The sequence below is a fragment of the Silurus meridionalis genome, chromosome 4, assembly GCF_014805685.1.
Source record: "Silurus meridionalis isolate SWU-2019-XX chromosome 4, ASM1480568v1, whole genome shotgun sequence".
Taxonomy (NCBI): domain Eukaryota; kingdom Metazoa; phylum Chordata; class Actinopteri; order Siluriformes; family Siluridae; genus Silurus; species Silurus meridionalis.
The window spans coordinates 20,706,445-20,729,252 of NC_060887.1; the positions used below are offsets into that span (position 1 = coordinate 20,706,445).

The 22,808-nt window shown below is 37.5% G+C and overlaps 1 protein-coding gene across 3 annotated transcripts; it reads right to left on the reverse strand.

Annotated features, from left to right (window-relative positions):
* Positions 1–245: 245 nt before the first annotated feature.
* ano10a (anoctamin 10a) lies at positions 246–22,607 on the reverse strand. 3 transcript variants are annotated; one of them, XM_046847354.1, is made up of 15 exons: positions 22,362–22,607; positions 19,472–19,663; positions 18,472–18,669; positions 18,127–18,261; positions 17,799–17,918; positions 17,185–17,518; positions 16,678–16,913; positions 16,259–16,314; positions 16,071–16,145; positions 15,534–15,716; positions 14,926–15,117; positions 14,353–14,481; positions 7,407–7,523; positions 6,719–6,732; positions 246–1,179 (listed from the first exon to the last, which is right to left on the reverse strand). In XM_046847354.1, exons 1-15 carry the CDS (start codon positions 22,375–22,377, stop codon positions 1,125–1,127), a joined length of 2,052 nt encoding a protein of 683 aa, XP_046703310.1. In that variant the 5' UTR covers positions 22,378–22,607; the 3' UTR covers positions 246–1,124. The 3 variants fall into 3 exon arrangements, with proteins under 3 accessions (XP_046703310.1, XP_046703311.1, XP_046703312.1); XM_046847356.1 differs by lacking the exon at positions 246–1,179 and adding an exon at positions 1,186–6,637 and having other exon boundaries at positions 22,362–22,606; XM_046847355.1 differs by lacking the exon at positions 6,719–6,732 and having other exon boundaries at positions 22,362–22,606.
* Between the last annotated feature and the right edge of the window lie 201 nt (positions 22,608–22,808).

Genomic DNA, 22,808 nt, shown 5'->3' on the forward strand with positions numbered 1-22,808 from the left:
TTCACATGTTGAGGTGGATGAGCTGTCCAGGTTTTTGTAAAAATCTTAACCCAATTAAATAGCAAATTTGTATTTAACAAAATCCCCATTGGGAAGCACTGGGTCTGTACCCGGATTATTTCAGGCGTTGTGCTGCCACCACATGACTGGCTGATTGTACGAATGTACAGATATTCCTAATATTGGTGGACAACTTTTGAATACAGGCGAGTGAAAGGCAGGTAATGAACGCATTTAAACCTTTATAACTGTAATAGTATAGGTATTTATTTTCAGGTTACCCTGGAGTACAGTGCAAACAAAATCAGTAATGTGAGAATCTGATAAGGGTAGTAAAGGCACTGCTCAGTCTTTGGTTGAACAGGAGAATAAATACACATATTGCTAAGAACAAGCAAAAAAAAAAAATCCTTTATCCTTTGTGTACATGACACAAGTACTTATGCCTGGGTCACAATATAAAATAATAATCACCTAACCGATCCAAAGGCTTCCCAATTTTTGATTTTAAGATGATCCTGTAGTGTGGAAAAAAAATCTACATTTAGCCATTTAATCCACTCACAGGTCAGTTATTCAAACTGTTTAGCCAACGTCCTGTAGTTCAAGGGAGGAAACAATCTTGTCGTATAATAAATACGGAACAGTCAGCATGTTTATCTTGTCACAATCTTAGAAAAATCCTGATCAAAAACCAAAATATGTCAATATTTTTGGAGTGTTGTATATTTACAAACAGGGGTTACAACTGTATAAATGGTGCCGTGACCCAGGCACAAGTATTCGCCATGTTTCATTAGCAACTAACACCTCTTAATTCCAGCTCAATACAGTTAATAAACTGTACACAACTGTGTCTTTATAACCGATTTCCAGACAGTTATTACTATTAGATATTTCATATACAGCACATATAAACAATTAAATCTCAAACGGTGGTTTCTGTAGCGAACATGCAGTGGTTGAGTTGCAGCTTTTTGCGCTGTATATTTCAGCAGTGTTCGAGTAGAACTTTAAGTGCATATTCATGATAGGTGACATGTAATGCTTGATTGGATACACTGTATGTAAACACCTGAGGCACTTTCAGATCTGCAGCATCAGAAGCTGTGCTACTGCTGGCCTCATTGCTCCTTGTTACTTATTGGTCTTTGATATTTCTGCTGCCTCCAGCATTTTCTGAAAACACACACAAAAAAAAAAAAAACAAGCAAAGTATTAATACACTTACATTTCGGGTCAATCAGAGCGAGTTGTTGGCTTCTGTTTACGCTGCCGGGTCGTATTTTCTTTTAGGGGGAAATGTCACATTTGTAAGCGATGATAATGAAAAACAAGCACCGGACATAATAAGTCCCGCTTGCCATTTTGACGCGTCCTTAAAACAGCTTCTCTGAAGGTGAACATTTTAAATCACATGCTCTTTACAAAGTGATACACAGAACCTTATCACCGAGTGAAATCTCCTGTCCAGGCCTGGAGAATTTCAAGATGTAATTATCTTTTTCAAGATACAGCCTTTCTTTCTATCAGAGACATGTCCCAGAGTGGCACCGCCTAAGCTACAGCTAATCTATTAATTCTACTGCCTGCAAACCAGAGCAAATTAAAGCCTCAGTGAAGTAGTGTTATGTACAATTAACTTTTTCTAAGCCAGAAGTGAGATCGATGCAGGCACATGCTGCTGACACTGGGGCTTTTACTGCACAGTGTTCACTCTGTTTTGGCGGCTGCTCAGTAATGATAATCGTAAGCAATGTTTCTGTTACTGTGTTGCTGCTTTTCAAAACATTAACGTGAACAATTATCGGAATAGCTGGTCGGCGTGTGTGTCAGGTTAATGGACATCATATTCTGCCTTTTAACGCAAACACAGCGACAGGAAATATAGAACCGTTTTCAAAAGAAGGCAATTATATTTCCTTTCATTTCTCGTTTTTTCCCATGAAGCCAAAATGAATACTGGAATGGATTTTATCAGATGACTCATTACTCAAACTGACTGCACATTTGGGGGGAAAAAAGTTCAATGAATAAGTGCAAAAAGAATGATGACAGTCATTCTCAGTGGTCCTAAACCGAGCTGCAGCAGATGCTCCGTTTCCATAGCAGGCTGTTTGCTACTGATTATAGTATTGATTATGCGTAAAAGCTACGCAATGAATTAGTTACACACACAATATTGCATATCGAGTTCTGTCCCAATAAGAGATGGCTCAGACAGTTAGCACAAATCATGAATGGAAAAAGTACGCTAAAATCATGCCAGGACGGGCCAACTCTGATTACATTTGAATATTTGAATATTGATGCACGTTGATGTTTTGGTCTGCCTGGAAACAAAGTTATAAAATCAAGCATCTGATACCTTTATTAAATAGAAAATAAATATATATTTAGTTCACTGTGTAAATACAGTAAATTGTGTTTTACTCTGTGGTATTGCTTTGAACTTGGATGAATTAGTAGGTCGGAAGAAAAGGCCTGGTCCTGTCTGAGTTTTTGCAACACATTTTACATCTTTCTTCCATCTTGTCAATAACAGCCTAGACATTACTTATTTTCTTATAACAGCACATCCTGTAGTGCTTAATTCTTGTTTTTCTTTGAGACGGCCAACTTTGTATTTAATGGAAATGTCAGGTCCTACTTTTCATAGTCACCTTTATTTGTGTATAGTATACATGTAGGTGAAGTTACAAAATGTGAAAATTTGCTAAATCAGTTTCTGCCATCATTTATGCTGTTTCTCCTTTTTTTTCAGCCCCGATTAATAGGCAAAAAAACCCTATTAATGAATTTTGGTGGCTATTTACATGAATAGCTTTATAGAAATCTAATACTAAAAGCAACCCCTTTTTTGTTGTTGTTTATTCAGATCTCCTGTAGTTCAAGCACCTTTTTCAAAACTCTGCAATGTTCCGATCGTGATAAAGCAGCTCAGATATTCTGTTGAAGCCTACAATTACTGTACTGTCATTTCAATCACTGTCCCTGACCTAGAACTCCAGCACAGCAGCTCCTGTGGTGTGGTAAATGTCACGGGCACAAGCAGTGTTTATTGAGTCTGCTGTAAAATTGTACTTACAGCTGGGCAGCAATTTCCGCCTGTGAACTCGCCATCATGATTCATTTCACTCTCAATCAGTCAGGACAGCACCATTGGCTTTGTTTTCCCATCAAAGCATAGTGAAGGACATGTCTAGTGCTTGAGGCATGACAGTATGCTTTAGATGATGACGTTTAACGCGATCCATTTTTGGCTACACCAGTGCGACACTGCGAGGCCAAAGACCATACGTTTTCTGACAAACTGCTCAGTACCGCTAACCTGATGGGCCTGCAATATTTTTTATTCATTCTACAGTGTATAGAGGGTCTGGGATGACATGCTGTCAAATTTGTTCCAAATTTCAGAACATGTCTGAACCTGAAAGCCACTTCAAACCATTGTGGATCAGGAAAACTGCTGACTATAGAATACCCATAAATGACCTAACATTCTAAAACCCTGATAGTTGAACTACTGAAGACATGTAATGCACAAGTGCTGAAAATGTGCCTTCGCCCTGAGACAGACGCAAACAAATCGTGTGACAAATCATCTGGCCTGAAGAAGCTGATGTTATTAGAGCAATCAGCCATCGTTGCTGCTTGTGATGAATTTTCCACAGCAGGGCAGGAAGGTATTCACATGTAATTCAGCAGTGATGAAAGAGTGCAGCAGACATCATCAGCTTTCTATTCAGCACCTTCGGCACTATGCACTCCCTCTTTAACAACATCCTGCTGTGTGTTTGGTGTTGACACAGAGCGTCATAGGGGTTTTATCGAGAAATGCAATTCCGTCTGATGGAAAAGCGACAGGAACACCGTTACAAGGAACGCAATCAGAACGTAAAAGGATTTGCACGGTAATGTTACGTAGGTTTGCTCGTCACGCTGCATCAGTAGTCTTAACTAGTTATAAACATGCCCAATGCTCGCTATCCTCCTTGCGCAGTATAGTCCCCAGAACTGAACCATGATTACATACTGAATTCCACATTATAATCAGCTCATTCACAGAACTGTGATGTAGACGCTCACAAATGAATGAAGTTGTGTTTGTAATTGCTGATACGGTGAAAAGGGCTATAAGTAGAAAGCTTTTTATAACCCAAGGTTTCCGTCAAAGGACAGAGGATTTTGTGCTTTTCAGTTTCTCTGTAATTATGTGCATCAAGAGAAGGGAAATAATAAAAAGTGAGGTGAGAACCATTTTGGAACATGCCTGTTTGTTCACTATTGAGGTGAGTTTGTCATGCGTTTTTCTATTGCGTTTTTGGACAATACCACAATAAAAATGACAGCCAACAGATTTGGTCACAGCACTAGACATGCTGGAAATGTCTGAATTAAAGGGAATTAAATGACACTTAATATTCGTTTACATATCCTTTGCTTGCAATAACTACAGTACATCAGTGCATCCCTGATGTCATTAAATTGTTGGATTCTTGTTTTGTGCTGTTTTCGCAGGCTTTTCCTGCAGTCTTTTTCAGTTGATGTTTGTTTTGGAGGGTTTCTCCTTTTAATCTCTCCTTCTAGAGGGGAAATAAATGCACTTTGGGTTTTTCTTCACAGCTCTGACAAGGTTTGTCAACTAGGGTTTGTCGACCCATTCGGTATCTGTTTGTCAGTATGCCAGTTGTTTCGTTTTCGAATTTGACTTCAAATTGTTGTACTATGCCCAGTGTTTGTGCACTGATTATCCTTCTTATCTCAGCTTGAAAATGGCTTGCTATTCTCTCATAGACAGCTCTCTGGTCTTCATTTCCCTATCCCTAACAACAAATGCAGTATCCACAGGTGAAACTGGAGGCTAAAACAAAAAGTATGTGTTCAGAGCTATTTGGTGTTAACATGCAATTTAACAGGACACATCTGGATGACCAAAAACACCTGTCAGTTATATGTTCCAATATTTTTGTTTACCTATAAAAAAAGGTTGATCTGATACAAATTCTATCCTATTCTATATCAACATACCCATATACACTATACATACAAATTGATTGGGACACCTGACTTACAGCCATGTATGGTTCTTCCCCTGTTAATGTTACCACTAAGTTAGAGGCTCACAAATGTAAAAAATAACATTTTTTTATTTACTTTAACCAGGGGACCCAAACCTGTGCACATATTGAGCTCCATGACGATATGGCTTAAGTAACTGACTTCAACACCCTTGTGGCTGAATGAGCATGCTCTAGGATGTTTATTCGGCATAACAAGACTGAGATTGATGAATAGAATGAAAGCTTTCGAATTAAACACTGAAGGGGACACTCCAGTTTTACATTACTAAATCTACACTAGGTGCACTAAAAGACATTTAAACAAGCACTGTGTATTAGCCTGTGCTGTAACTAGAGCACCGGATCGAGAAGGCCAGCATTGCCTAACACGGCCTAACACCTCCAAGTGGTAGGTTGCGCTCCAGTGCTGGCTATGTACAGGGGATTTCCACTGCTCCTGTGAGTGTCTGCTATTTCCAGCTTAACCTTTGACTCCAGCGGAGCCGCGTCACCCCCTGCAGACAGCCGTCTACACCCTTACAAGCTGCTCAACACATGGAAAACAGCTGGACTCAATAGCCACATGCTGCTTCTTTATAGCTAAATGCTAAGTGGCACATAATCCTTGCTCAGCATTAATAATATCGAGTCAGTGCACCAGACGCCCTCCCTGAGTGAACTCTCAGTCCTGAACCACTAGCTCCAATTAAAACCTTCATCAAATATTGCAGGACAAATCCAAATAACGTGAGCAGCTGTCTGTAAAAAGGTTTTATACCTTCTCTCTTACTAGAGGCCTAAGCCAAGAATTTGCAATTCTGTGAAGTTTGCACTTTAAATGCTCACAGTTGGCTCTGCTGAAACTATTAGCTTATGTCTATCATTGTGATAAAGCAGCAGGAAAAGCAGAGCTGGAGCCAGAGATCAGGAAAAAGGAACGCAAAAGGGAAACTTAGAAATATCACATCTTCCATCATTCTGAAAGATAATCAATATATTCAATAAGTAGTTTACAACCTGCTACTCATAAATTAAAACAAATGTTAACCACACGGAGCCCAAGCCGAGTGCCTTCCCACAGTAGTCAAACCTTTCTTCAATTCTGCTCACCAGAGCTGGTTCTTGTGCTGTTTATATTCCGCTCTCCATTTTTCCACTAACGTAATCAGGTCACGGCGCTTATTCAGGACTCTTCCCAGAGACGGGTGTGGGTTTAGAACTGACTATTACTTACTGGAAAGCAATTACAGGTACAGGAAACATCGCCAAGCACTGTAATGCCAACATCATCTGAGAAACGGCATCGTTAGTAGTAAGATGAGTTCTCCAAAATGATGATGTTGATGATGCTCACCCACAACCATTATGATAATTAGTTGAAACTGTAGCAGGGTAACTCAAGCTTCTCATGACTGAGGAGCTTTAGTGATGAATATGATGATTTATTAATATTATTAGCTAATCCTTTGGTTAATAACAGTCAGTTGCTGCATAATGTGTTTCAGCAGATTAACTTACATCACGCTAGTAGGCAAAGGACCACAGCACCACACATCTGCTGTTACTGAAAGAGCCTGGAGTAAAGATTAGAGTTTGGCAGCTGTTCATGTCCATTAATTTGGCATAAACCATGCAGCCACTAAAAACAGACTTACCGAGCAAGAGCTTTCTGCACAAAATCAAGGAGACAGTTGAAGTTTTACATTAGTATATGAATATTTTCTTTGTGATTCCTAACATTTAATACATTTAATACATTTCATGTTTATGCTGATTGATGCTACTATATTCATTTATCATAACCAGCTTTGTATATTTCTTTTCTTTTACTGATTATTATCGGTCTTGGGCTAGAGCTGGTTTTTCAAGCATGCGCTTGAAATTTTTTTATTCAGTGCACCTGCTAGAAATCTAGTTCTATGAAGTAGAGTATGTACACAGGAGGCATTTTTCCACTGTGGAAAAAAAAAATCATTCTTCCAGAAAGGATCTGAACTTTATATATTTATGAATATAAGCCAACCATGTGCAGCTACTTCTGTGTAAAGGGTGATAAATGAGCTTAGGCTCATTATCAAATATTTACACACACAGTATGAGTTTTAGTATATATGGCCTCTATGAATCAGTTCGCGATTTGAGGTGGCTTTTTTCACCTCAGCACCTGCATTACTGGGACGTATGCACTACTAACACAGTGTCAAAAATGTGTACATGAAATCATATACACACACACACACACACACACACACACACACACACACACACACAGGTGGGATAATAATATACCAAAGTTATATCAAGCTAACAATCAAACACACTGGCACACATACACATGCTTACCTTTTTCTTTAGAGCTTCCAGAGACTCAAACTCCAGTTTCGCAAGCTTAATCTGAATCTGCTTGGGCACGTCTGGAATAATGAAGGCCAAGATAAACTTGAAGGCCAGAAGGACATGCTGCAATAAAGAAGAGAGCAGGAAACACACATATTTATCCAGTTAATCCGATTAAATATATTCGTTTTTTTTAACGTATTTATAACATTTATTTATTGTAAGTGTATGTTTCATCTTTAATCAGTAATTGGACTATTGACTGATAAGCATTTTAATAGAAAGGTGTGGCCACACAACAGACTTGCCCTGAAAAATGGATAGCGCTGTCTTCACAAACACTAAGCTTCAGTTTCACATACATCAAAAGGGAAAACTGTTCCCACTTAAAGAAACAAAGCAGCATATTAACACATTGAGTGTGAACGTATTCTTGACAACTCGAGCCAAAGCCAAGAAGGCAGCAGAGCGATATCCAGAATAAAACTCATTATCACATCCTATAATGTCTAACGACAAAGAATACAATCCCAAACACACTTCATCTTTATTAAGATTTACTGCCTTGTACACTGCATATTACTATAGAGTAAACTATTCGGAATAAAAGGTAGGCAGATGTGGGGTAATACAGTATATCTTGCTCTGTTGCTCACCTTCAGTCACATGCTGAAAGCTCAGGCTCCTAAATCTGATAGTCTTTACAAGAGATCATAAACGTATAATACTTCAGACTAAGAATATAGCATGGCACACCACTTGAATATTTCTGTACAAACCCTTTTTTATGTAACATGGATGTTTAAAGGGGGAAAAAAGCCATTACATTCTGTGAAAAATTATTTACTATTTTGAAAAATGACTGCTTGTTTCCATGCCCAATGTCTGTATTGTGCACTTCGACTCTTCGCCACAGGACCATATGAATACTTCTGCTTTACAATGTAAATGAAATGCACAGACATGACTGACCTATTTGGAAGCAGAAGTCAAAGTAATAATGTTGGAAGTAAAGGGTTCACTTTTTTAAAATGAAATCAACAAAAAAAAAGGTCACAAGAGGAATACACTTGCCTCCAATATTCCATTTATTGAGTCAGAAAGATCAAATCTCACTAATATTGCACCCAGATAGAAGTAGCTATTGATTTGTGATGCAAATAAATAGTGATTTATTACAAGAAACTCATCATATGATGTTAACATGTAAACACCACAATGGTCTTACCTTCCTGTATCAATCAGCATTGCTAGTGAACAATTTTATTTAGTGGACATTGTCCCAAAGCAGCTTTACAGAAATAAAAAGACTGCAAATATAAATTCTATAGTTATAAATTAGTCCTATGCATTTAGCTCTAATGAGCAAGCCAGTGGTGTCAGTGGCACGGAAAAAACTCCCTGACATGGTATAGACCTTGAGAGAAACCAGACTGGGTGACACCGTATGTCTATTCATTATCATTCCATCACTGTTGAAGTAATTAACTGTTCACTGATCGACACCGAAATGTAGAACTGTTCATGGATTGCATCCCTAAACCAGCAAACTGTTGATATTAATTAAATGCTGTTAATCCCTCTTAAGGGACATCTTAAATCTGGGCAGCATTACGCATGAACTTCAAAATGGAACAAGAAGAAAGTGTGGTGCTGAGCAGGATATGGGTTCTAACAAAGAGGAGTAACAGATAGAATGATATTCAGTACACAGCAAAAAGCACGAGAAATGAAACAGTCTGAGAAAAGGCTTATCTGATGCTGGTCTATGTTTAGACTGTAGGCTATGATGCTCAAATTAATGTGCAATGTGGCTTAACTAGAATTTCGTTTTAGATCCGCAGTGATCTGCAGAATTGTTGGCACCCATTAAAAGAATGAAGTAAAATGAATCCAATATGCAAATATTAAAAGGTTTGTGAGAGAATATGGTGATGCTGTAGTTTTGCACAGCAGTTCCTCTTCTAAAAAGTGAATCCAAAATGATCACATCAGCAATTGATATTAACAACAACTAACCAAGTTTAGAGACACTTGTCCATACACATACTCCACTATACAGAACAAGCCAGGTTTGTGCATAATAATGCTCTCTTCACTTCAGACCACAGCTTTTCTGCCAGATTCTGAACGGGAAATCTGTGCTCCTTCAGACACCAAGAGGCTTTGAACAACTTCTTTTGTGATACTGATGAACCTTTCAGAAACTCAGAAAATCAGCCATTCAGAAACTGTGATGTTTGGGATCCCAGTTGACTCCTTCACCATAATCCATGCTCCTGATTGAGCTTAATGGCATATTTTAGTCAAATGCATTAAAGGATTGGTTAAAAACGATTTGCTATGACCGACTACAGATCATATCTGCCATGCTTTTACTAAAGTTCAAAGTCTGAAGCAGTTCGCGTTCTAAACATATTTATATACACACAGCATTTTACTGCATTCTTAATGTCAGAATTAACCCCAGCAGTCTTTTCTCCACAAGTAACATTTATATTCAGCTCATTTTCTGTTATTTATTTATTATTATAAACATGTCTTAAAGATGTTTGGCAAATCCAAGCTAAAATAGTGCTCTTATATTCTGCTTTGCTGTTTTCCCCTATAGTGCTGCATCAGTTAATGGACAGAATAGTAAAAACACAGCACTCAGCTAAAAACACAGTACTTTGCTAAAAAAAAACACAGCACTGTGCATCCTGCAAATTAAACAGTTCTCTTACAGGCCAGAACACAGGACAGATGTACCCAATCCCAACCTATACAAGGTAAGGTTTGACACTAATATTTACTCAAAAACATGAATAAAAAATATGCACACCATGTCATAACTATTACAGTGTCTTCAAAAATATGGAAGCATCTAAGATTGAATAAAATGATTTTGTTGTTGTTTTTGCAAAGAATTACAATTTCACTGTGCTTATGAATGTGACTAGTGTGTCTAAGCAAGTTTTGGCGCTACAAAAATATATATTAAAGTAAATCAAATGTAATAAAATGGATGGTTATTGGCTTTTTTGCACACAAAGACGAACGCAAAAGCAAATTCTTAGTCATGCATCTTAATTTCTCTATTCCCTCTTCTTTTTGTATTTTATTAAATCCAGCACCTTCACGAGAGATAAACAAGTTCTAAAGCGGGGAGAAATGATAAAAGCTTTCAACAATGATGAGCTGTGATACATCAATGAATGCGTTAGGGCAGAACACACACTGCTAAGGTAATAGGAGACAACAACTGACAGTATAGGATTGAACGCCTATGTTAGAAAGCTTTCACAGTGCTTTCCAATCTTGCTGTCACTTTCTGGCTTGTCATATTGTAGACATGAGTGAAACATGAGAAAGTGAGAGAGTGATAGAGAGATGGGGCAAGGCAGCTAGTCTGATCTGATCTTTCAAGATGCCATACATGTGTAGCGAATCAGGCAAGAGCACTGAGGCTGCATGCAGACAGCCATGTTTAAGCGTGTCAAAGTGTGCGTGTTATCATGCAAGGCTGGGCCGTTTCATTTCCACAAACACCCACACTTATTCTGGTTTACATTTTAACTTCCTTACTGACATGGACACAACCACATACATATGAGACATTCTGAAATATTAATGGTAGCAATATATAAAACACAGCCAGCACATACACTGCCAGTGTGATGAATAAGTCAGATCCTGAAACATCTACCATTTCTGGAAAAGTCCTGTTTTGTATGAGATTATTTCCTTATTGTACAGTCATTTTACAATTTAAATTGCAATATTTTATTCGCTAGACTAAAGGTGCTACATCATTCATAACCATATCCATTACATAAATGCGCTCCTGTGAGCAGAGTTTGGCATACGCCCGTTTTGTTTAAAAGGCCCGGCTTTGCCCTGCTGCCATCAAGTCTTTCAATTACTCCTGATCTGCAGCCCTCTCCTGTCGCCGTGGCTACACGGTTGCTTGGTTACTGCTCTCTGAGGCATGCCTTCATGTAATAACCTGCGTATCGAATGGCCCAAAAATAGGCAACCGTTTCAGCTCCAACAAATCAAGGATGACACACAGAGACGTCTTCAAAACATTCCCCTGTGGGTCCATGACAATGCAGAAAATGGCAGAGCGAACTTTAGCTTCTGTTTTGAAAAACTTAAGACAGTAAGTAATTAAATAAGTTTTTTGCCTCTGGTTCAACTTCACACTATATGGGTTTTACAAAACAGAACAGGCTTGAACTGAAAAGTCCACTACCGAATGTTGATACAGTACGTTATACAGTATGGTGCATTGGGTAAAAATAAGTGTAGTATTGCACGCCATATTGAGGAGTTGTTGCTGAAAACACAGCTGAAATTGAGGCACTGCCACAGACTCTGAATGCTGATCATCTGCTTCGTTTTATTTTCCCTTAGTTCTCATAATGGACTAAGAGAGACAACAGAGACAGACGGAGCCTGGAAGAGAGGAGGATAACAGGGAGAGAGAGACAGAACGTGCCCCTGCTGCTAAATGAGTGTGTGAATCATTGCTCACGCACACATATACACACACAAAGCATAATAGCTTGCTTTGCATCACACAAACTTTCTGATATGTGTATAATAAGCCCTGTCTTAGCAGGCAGCAGGATGTAATAGTCAGAGAATCTGTGCTGATTGAGTGAAGTTCATACATCCATCCCCACTCAGATATCAGGGTTAGAAAAGAGCTCCTGAGTTAAGGATTAAGTTGTATGGAGCATCATTGTGTGACACAAGAGCTCAGAGCTGCAGCCCTCGAGCATGTGGAGGTGAACGGGATGGCCGTTAAAGGTTAGAACACTCACTGCCTGAATATTGTATAGTGCACTAGTTGAACCCTGGATAGAGACATACACTCTCTGACACACACTGAGTCAAAGCACATGGTGCACCAACATGGCAGAATGAGGGCAGAGTAGCAGACTAAGGTTTTTAAAGGTTAGAATGCTCAAGTACACACACACACACACACACACACACCCTGTTCACCTACTATGAATGAAATATCATTTCAACTAAGAAACTACAGCAACTTAAAACCCTATAAGCAAAATAGAAGTGAATTATCCATCACCTGTCTGGAATAAATTCTAAATGTATAAATAAATATTAATACATAAAATAAAAATCACAATGATAGCATTTAGCTTAGCTGTAATAATCACACCACATCAGTGTAAATGTAGGGTGATGAATCAAGGATTAGAAATCTATATAAAATGGAGGTATGAAATTAAAACCTTCAACGCAACATGTTTATTAACAATGTCCTTTCTTTACTCAGAGATAAAAAAAATAAATAAACTCCACCGAAAAATCTTTTTTGATCACTAAACATTTGTTTTACTGATTTGCCAAGTCTCAAATCAAGCACCAAAATCCGCTATGTTGCACAAATCCGGCAATTAAAATCGTCCATGTGGAAACATAACGTTCGGTTTGGTGTCCTGATGATTTAAGTCATTTAAAACACTATAATTACTTTCAAACATTGACAAGAATATTTCGTCTTCATGCTCTATGTTAAATATGGTTTCACTAGTAATAAACATATATTAGCATAAAGCATTCATATTTGTCCATGCCCATGTTGATTTGAGTATTAAAAACTTGAAAAGTATTAATTAAAGGTACATTTAGAACAGATAAAAATGAGCGAATAAGTTGCGATTAAGCATGGGTTAACTCATGACAATCATGTGATTAATCTTTATTAAATATTTCAACCGATTAACAGCCCTAATACAACAATAAAACGATCAGGCATAACATTATGACCACCTGCCTAATATTGTGTTGGTCTCTTTTTGCTGCCAAAACAGTCCTGAACCCATTGAGCATTAACAGCATTAACTTCTTCAGCAGTTTGAACTACAGGAGCTCGTCCGTTGGATCGAACCACACATGAACCAGCCTTCACTCCCCACATGTATCAATGAGACTGAGCCGCACATGACCCTGTCACCAGTTCACCACTTTTCCTTCCTTAAAGCAGGATTGATACATACTGAGCACTGCAGACTGGGAACATCCCACAAGATCTGCAGTTTTGGAGATGCTCTGAACCAGACGTCTAGATTCAGACAATTTCGCTCCTGTCAAACTCACTCAAATCCTTACGCCTACCCATTTTTCCTACTTCTACATCTTTGAGTAAAAAATGTTCACTTGCTGCCTAAAATATCCCTCACACTAACAGGTGCCATGATGAAGAGATAATCAGTGTTATTTACTTCAACGTTCATGATGTTATAATGTTATAATGTCAATATATATATAAATAAACACACACGTATTTAAATGTGTCAGGAGATTATATATATATATAAAATCTCCTGAAACATTTAAATAATTGTCAATTGAACTAAGCCCAATTCCCGTGCACCATATCCTGCTGCCTTGTCCTATAAACAGTAGAAATCAGAGATGTCACAGTGACTCCCTTTCTCAAACTTGCACACACAGAAAAATATATTTCAGAAAAAATGAAATTGAGCCTGTGTGTGTGTGCGCGTGTGTTAGTGCGTGTGTATGTGCGTGTGTATGTGTGTGTGTGTGTGTGTGTTTGTATGAGTGTGTTTTTCTGGAGTCAGTTATTTTGAGTGTGTCTCTTGGGGCCCAGTGGAAAAGCTGGGTTGGGTTAATCTGGCACTAACACATTTGGAATGTGGGTTGGTTTTCTACTGCTAGCACACATACATAGATATGGTACATTATTCAATTCCTGTCACACAGTTAAAGTCTCTATAACCTGCATTATCTCAGCCTAACAAGATTACTGAAGGGAAATCGTAGCCTGCACCCAGAGCCTGCAACCTCAGCAACCTCTGGTTTACAAAAACAGCTCACTGGCACCACCTAATGGCACAATTTAAATGCTATAGTTGAGTTATATAGAGATGCCAAATTAGTTTCAGGAGGACAGGAGAGGACAGAGAAGTGTTACCTCAACAGCCACAACAGTGAGGATAAGTTGTGTATCTGCTTCAGGGAAGTAGGCCTGCACTTGAGGAGACAGACCAATCAAGGCACAGTTGGTGACCACGGCAATAACGCTCATCGCCTCGAACGCCAGCTGGAGCAAAGAGTGAGAAAAGACGAAGGGGGACATCCAGAATTTTAGCACAGAATATAAATTAATTATCACCCGCCTCAGAATTCAACACTTTCGTCTGTGTTTTCTTGACACATTTCAGTTCCCAGAATTGTGGATTTAAAAAAATTGTTTCTTGTAACAGAAACAATTTTGGAAAAAAAGCTCCAAGATGATTTGTTCTTGAAAACAACAAATCACCTTAGAGCTTTTTTTTTCAATTCAATACATAAACCAAATAAATGCAAGTGAAAAATAAATAAGAAAACGACAATAAATCTACTTAGGGTTAATTGGGTAGGAAGAGTATGAGGGAGTCGGGTGGTTAAGGGGGCAGTGTCTGTCATTTTATTCATTTTCTATCCATCCTACATTACACGAAAATAAAAACGCATTTTAAATATGTAAACACACAAGACGATTCACCTGCCACACTCCGATGTCGGACGCAGGCTCGGAGAATGGCCGCTTGAACACGTGACACATTTTAAAGCCGTCTGAATAGACCTCTGTGATGTTGTTGAGCACCACCAACACAGCAGCCAGAGGATACACACAGGAGAACAGACTGACGTAGCCAAACAGCAAGAACTGCTCCAGATAGTCATCAAATGTGCCCTGATGAGCAGGCATACAAAGAAGAACAGTGAGAGGAGTAAATATACAGTGGTCCCCTGGAACTCACGGGGGTTCCGTTCTAAGACCTTACCTTAGTAAATTAATCTAGATATTATGTCAATTAAATACAATAGTGTTTTAAAAAATTGTATGAGATTTATTAGTGAACACATTTTAAGATGTTATTCCTAACGTTCCTGAACATTCACTCCTGCTGCAGATTCCCATGAATTTCAAGATAATCCGCAACTTGCTGTTAGTTATGTTACAAATGAAAACCCGTGATTTTTCTGAGCCACGAGTTCCAAAACGTGAATCATCATGGGTTGAGTGTACACCGAAATGGTTAAATATAACCTTTTTTTTTTTAAAAACAGTTAATTTTCAACTTGACTAGTTAGCTACTATAGGCTCACCAGGTAAGTATTCATGTCACTTTCCAGCTGGACCTGCCCCACCATAGGAAGCTCCTGATCTCCCATCACCCTTCTCACTCTCTTAGTGACCTTCTTATTACGTCTCCTCTGCAGCCAGTATGGCAGGAAGGCTTCCATCACTTGGTTTAGTATTTGAGAAGTGATGAGCAGAGTGGCAAGACTCTGAAGCACAAAAAACACAGAAGCCACTTTAATTCATTATTGCTTTCTGCCATTATTTGGCATGTATTCACACTTAAAAACAAACAAACAACATTCCCATTTCCAACATGGAGGTAATTAATCGTGTAATTAATTACATAAAAGAGATCGTCATCTTAAATTATATCTTTTCAATACACTTCACACCACACGAGTGGTCACAGCGTCAACAGAACTTTATTTCGAGACACATGTAATAGCCAAGAACATGACTTTGAAAACAGAAGACTTCAATCGTTCCATCCAATCACTAACATACAAAAACCTCTGCATTACTAAAGTTAATAATATAGCAGTGTTTGCATTATTACTCACGTGTCGAAGCAGGGCCATGTCTTGAATTACAAAAGCAATGTAGAATAAAGAAGCAAAACAATTGACAAAGTTAAACTGTAAAAAAAAAAAGGCAAAAAATATATCAATAATTGTAACAGTAGTATAATTAATTAGTAAAGTGCTGAATAGAAATAACTTTGGGGGAATAAAAAAATCTTGAAACTTACAACCAACACTTTAAGCACCAGGTGATTCTGGAACGATGATTCTAGTCTGTGGTTTTCTAAACACAGGGCAGATTTAAAAAATATAAGAAATCCAAATAAGTAATGGATAAGTAGTGCAGTGTACAGAATAACTGTAATCATTTTAAATCCTCAATCACATTTTCTTAAAAACTCTTCCAAAGAACTAAGAACTAGAACAAGCACCTATTTGATTAAGTTTGTGTCTACACAGCTTAATACACAACTTCATATTCAATGTAAAAAATATATATATAACAGCAAGAAAAAAATTCTGCTCCTTGAAAATTTTAATTGATTTTTATTCCCATCCTTGCCACATAAAGGTAATCTGCATGCTTCGGTGTGAAGTGTTTCGCCGAACACACTCGCTGCACGGTTATTTATTTCTGCACACTTACCCCAGTTTGTGAGAAACTCAGCTGCATAGCGATATATCAGGTTCATCAGCTCAATGACCACTGCATAAATGATACTTGGTGTGAAGAGCAGCACACTTGTTAGGAAATTCGGATCTTCGTTATAAATACTCATCGCCCAGCTCTCCATGCCAAAGTAGATCATCATCACGTGGAGAGAAATGTACAGGCAAAGCAACACAAAGGGAAGAGACACCAGATATATCCTCAACAGCCGTCTGTGAAGGGACAACGGGATAAATAACATCTGAAACAGATCCTGAACAGTCATGAGTTGAACTCCAACATATTTTCTTTAGTCTATGGAACAAGTCGCAAAAACTTATGAACAGATTGATTAAAATGATTAACTCAAGGTCTGCATGTATAAATAACATCCAAATATTTTTTGACAATTATGAATCTGACAGCTTTTAAATGTTAGATCTTGAAAGAATTTATGCTGATGCCTGACTGAAAACACTTCTGTTGTTGTATTTATGTACATACTTGGTGTTAGAGTAAGTTGGCTCTTCACGGCCTGTTACAGGATTAAGTCCCAGGACACCATGAAATCCTGGTCGTGGTTCCTCGAATGCTTTCTTGCGACTCAGGGTTCCCCATCCATAAGCCAGCTGTGCACTATATCTCTTCCACATGTCCAGGAAGACAGTGGACCATACCAAGTTGAGGACGGCAAACAGAACATATTTATCGTAGTCCTCCCAATCAAACATGTAGTAGGGGATGCCAATTAGGGCCATTGGCAACAGAGCAAGGGTGAAATACTCAAGAAATCCAAAGTAGAGCGCCAAACCTTCACCGAAGTAATGTCTGATATCACCTGCATCATCGAGGACATAAAGGGATCATTCATTTATTTTAGTCAAACACCACAAAAGTATAAAAAGGGTTTTATTTGTATACAAAACACTTTTATATAAGTTTAGTGGTGCTAGCAAAAGTTTACATTATACACTGCTGTGATAAACAACAACCTTTATGGAGAAAAACTGAAATCTAAATTCTTCTATATTCCATAATAATTGTTGAATTCAGAATTTAATCCAAGAAAGATGGAGCTGGCAGATTTGTAGTCACCCTGCTCATACTGGTGGACTTACTTAGTGGTTGAAAGGACAGTCTGATCTTTTTGTACCAGTTGGAAGAAAGCCTCTTCAACTCCTCCTTATCATGGAGAGGGAAATACTGGATCAGAATCCCTTTGGACTGTAATCTACGGACTGAAAACGTGTAAAAGCAGCAGTTAAACAGCATTTTTAAGTGTGTTTGCTGACACAGCATTTTAGTCCAAATATAATAGATGAATAATAGAATCAGGTGTACTATTCTATTAGGAAGTCGAAATAAATGTTGAAATTGTATACTACTGTGACATTCCATGCAACCCAAGTGTTCATGTAAATGCACTCTGGGTTCTGGTCAACTTACTGACTGACTTTCCAGGATACAGCTTAAGTTTAGGGTATCCAGGGACATGAGATTCTTCCTTTGCCCTCAAATTGTCCAGCTCACGTTTTATAATGTGCTGACATTCTGCAATGCTGAGGAAGCCGTCTCCATCCGCTGAAACAATACCAACAACTGCTTTAATCCCTGTTTTTAATTATGATTAAAGCATGCATCCAAAACGAATTATTTCCACAACATGTATAGAGCTGAATCCTTATAATAAATGTACCCTACAAGCTAGAAATTCTTAAGCTAAAATTTTCTGTTTATAATCATCATTATAATCATCATCATCTATTAGCTTGGCCTAAAAGATATCTTCACCTTGAAATTCTTTGAAACTCTCTCTGTTGGCATTCGTGAATCCTCGCATGGTGCCATCATGGAACTCCTTAAAAAGTCCTGAATCTTCTGCTCCGTTCAGGAGTCTCTGCCAGGTGGCACCCACAAGAAAAACATTAGGATTCACTATTTGCTTTTCTTGTGTTCCACATGGCAGCTGCTCCACCAGCAGCTCAGCTCCTAAATGACAATTAAAAAATAAATAAATAAATAAAAAACTATAATAATCACACAACACAAGAATGAGAGCTTAACATAATAATAATAATAAAGCACTTTATGGGACACAATTATTCATGCTGAGTGAATAAATCATAAGTTTAAGCACATCTTGTTCTACTACGTATGTTGGCACAATGGAGCAATTTTATGAAGTGTTTGTGGTTTCAGTAATGATATAACCCCAGCGAATTTACATAATGTGTGGGCTTTCAGATCCTTTTATATATATTTACAGCTTTAGATTTGATTTACTATATGCAAGGCTGCTGAACTATTAATAATTCGGAACACTGCACTTTTTTAAAGGCCCCCTGGTGGCTTGATGGCACTATGGGTCAACTTATACTGTATTTAAAGCTGGCAATGGTTCTGCTTATGTACCATACAAACTGTAAAGTTTGCATGTCTCCAGGGGTCATATTTCATTAGAGGATGATGTATGCAACTTTCTGTCTGGCATGATGGCTTGTGTGGTGTAAAATTGAGCTGACCATGGCTGACTTGTAGATATGGATCCTTGATAGCTATTCAACATGCATGATGGTTAAAAGCTGCAACACACTCACATATAAAATTTTACAATTAATACTGTGTCTGTCTTAAAGTTTTCTGTGTACAGTAATTCTTACCAGAAAAATACTGTAGAGAGACATCATAAACTATGAAGCGTCCAGAAAACCACGGCAAGCTCAGAAATACAAACATACTTAAATTATGCTGTCAGAATTTAGGATACATTATATTTTAGGTGGTGCCTTACCTCCATTTTCCTGCTTGTCTTTTATTCTGCTTAATAACCACTTGATGGCCTCTGCTTCAGTGTTCTCTGCCAGCTCCAGCACCACCAAGGGAGCAAATGACAAACCATCGCTGTCAGAGATGGACAAGCTGTTTTGCATTTTCCCTGCTCCCTGTGCAACATTCAAATGAGGAATCACCCTGCTTAAAAAAACTACAAATAAAAATAGACACAAACAGATTATCTTAGCAGCTTCTTCAGACATTAGTAAATTGCTGACTAGTAGGCCCCTAGACAAATATAATTGTATTCAAATAGAATCTGAATACAATTATAATAAGGTTATAAAATATGAATTTATATGTAAGTGCCTATAAGTTTATATGAATTTATATATTTATAATTTATTAAATTGTATTTATTTAATATATACAGTGGAACCTGGTTATCTCGCCCTCGGTTATCTCGACAACCCTATTAAGTCGACGTTTTTGAAGTGGAACCGCCAAATTCTCGCTTTTTCTAAGCATTTTTTAGCGTTTATGTCGACTTTTTTTATGTCGCCGAACCCTAATATCTCGAGCACAAGGGGGAAATATTTGCCATTTAACGTCGGTTATCTCAGTGCAGCCTTTTGTTGTTAAATGTTATGCGATAAACGGGAGGCGAAAGATGCGCTTGGCGGCGCGGAACGTGTGATGACCCTCCAAAATCATAGAATGAACACCGGCAGGATCGCGGGGAATCCGCGATGCGCTTTGGGAAGAAAAGCGCAGCCGTTGAGAGAGTGCCGGTGGGAAGGCACGTACCGGGATACGCATGCGCGATAACAACGACCGCCGTGAACCAACATATACCAACAATAACGGACAGTGAGAGTGTGGAAGTTTAAATAGGAGCTGGTGATGATGCTAAATGAGCAGCATATGTGCGCGATTGAAGCCGCGGGAGCTTCAGAGAAAGCGGCCGAGAAAGCACCTGACACGCTGAAGGGGCGAAGGGGGCGTGGCAGGTGGATTCCTGACAGATAAACATGTACTGTATGTATTTTTATAGCATGCCTTCATCAAACAAATCGCAGCAACGTTGTTGTGTAAAAAACCCCTTCAAAAACACGTGCATGCACATTCTCATTTATTAACGCACATCATGTACATAAAGAAATTTCAAGCACGTTAATATATTGCCGCCATTTTGATTTTCGTTTATCTCGATCATCGGTTATCTCGATGCTTTTTGGCGACCCCCTAGGACATCGACATAACCGGGTTCCACTGTATATACAATGTATGCAGAAAGTATTCACTGCGATTTTTTTATGTTACAGCCTTATTCCAAAATGCATTAAATTAATTATTTTCCTTGAAATTCTACAGTCAATACTTTATAATGACAATGTGAAAGAAATTAGTTTGAAATCTTTTCAAATTTATTAAAGAGAAATTTTTTTTTTTTAAATCATGTACATAAGTATGGGCTCTAAAAAATAACACGTTAACGTGAAATTAATTTTAACGGCACAAATTTTTTGAACTCGCGATAAATGCAACGTTTATTTTCTTTTCCATTTTTAATAAAAAAAAAATATTAAAAAGAATATATATATATATATATATATATATATATATATATATATATATATATAAAATTCAGATGCTAAATTAAAACCTTGAACACAACATACATATATTCACAATGTCACTTTTTTTACTCAGATATATATATATATATATATATATATATATATATATATATATATATATATATATATATATATAAAACTATTAATTATGATTAATGACTATTAATTAAGATGAAACTATGATTATTTTTACTCACTAAACATCTCAAATCAAGCACCAAAATCCGATAAGGTGCACACAACCGGCAATTAAAACTGTCCGTGTGGAAACAGCAAAGATTCCTGATGATTAACGTAATTTAATAACACATTCGTTACTTTCAAACATTGACAAGAATATTTCGTCTTCTTGCTCTATGTTAAATATAGATTCACTAAGAGTAAACATATTTTTGCATAAATCATCCATATTTGTTTATAACCTAGGTTGATTAGAGTATTAAAAACTTAAAAAGTATTAGTATTATTTTTTATATATATATTAGTTTTAATACTTAAAAAGTATTAATTTAAGGTACATTTAGAACAGATATAATGTACTATTAAATTACAATTAATCATTAATTAACTCACAACAATCATGTAATTAATCACGATTAAATATTTTAATAGATTTACAGCCCTGCTTTATATATGGATATATATATATATATATATATATATATATATATATATATATATATATCCATGACCATCACTTTGAAAATGCATTAGTCTAGAAAATATAGGAATATGCCAGTGAAGAACCCCAAGGTCGAGCTTCAAGACAATCTCAATCTTTGAAATATTACAGGTAAGCAATAAAGGGAGGGTTGAAGCAACTCAAAGAATGTTAGCTGGACGAGTCACATTCTCTGGAAAGCCGTGCAGTCACATATCTGAGGCGCTAACTCGGTATAAACAGTGAGCCATGCTCAAACTTAATAGACATATTATAGCAATATGTAGACCTTAAAGCCAAGCTTCTAACACAACACATAACACAAATATAAACAGTATTACTCCTTGTGTAGATACAAAGAAAGCTTCAGCCTGAACTGTGCAAAAATAACTGAAAGTGAACTACATTTTAGGGAGGGGCGAAAAGACAGCAACGTTCCCTACAAGGCTTCCTAATGTCCTGTGTGAACTCCCAGCATCTGCTATTAACACAAATCAATTAATTACTTTATAAAGATTTTTGTATACGTATCGCGTAGTTTTACAGTGAACTGAGCTGACAGGCGACCTGACAGCAGGCTAGCTTGCTAGCATGCTAACTGGCTACTTACAGAGTTAGAGGCATGCACAGCGGCGAGTCAGGAGCAGTTCCGGTTAAAGACTCATTTATTTAAACAGTTGCGAAAGTGATTCTATACAGTTTAGTTCCGTGTGGGAGATCACAGAGCGATCCCAAAACAGATCCCAAAACAGATCACAGAGCTGTCGAGAGCTGACTCGACTTCTGCCAAACCACGTCATCCACACAACTGTAAAGATCTGGGGTTTGTTTACTGAGAACCTCCTCCACCTCCTCTCTATGTTTCTCTCTCTTTCTCATCGTCTCTCTCTGTCTTCTCTCTCCGCCTCTCTAAATGTTAATCTTGATTTTTTATTTCAAAGTACTTTAATAGAATAATCACTTACATACAATATATCTATATATCTATATATATCTATATATATCTATATATATCTATCTATATATATATATATATATATATATATATATATATA

Excerpts from the sequence above, each read along its gene's own strand:
- ano10a (XM_046847354.1), bottom strand. Across the intron at positions 17,919-18,126 it reads GTATCCTGGAAAGTCAGTCA|TCCGTAGATTACAGTCCAAA; the intron begins GTAAGTTGACCA and ends ACACGTTTTCAG. Across the intron at positions 15,118-15,533 it reads GTGACATGAATACTTACCTG|GGCACATTTGATGACTATCT; the intron begins GTGAGCCTATAG and ends CCTGCTCATCAG.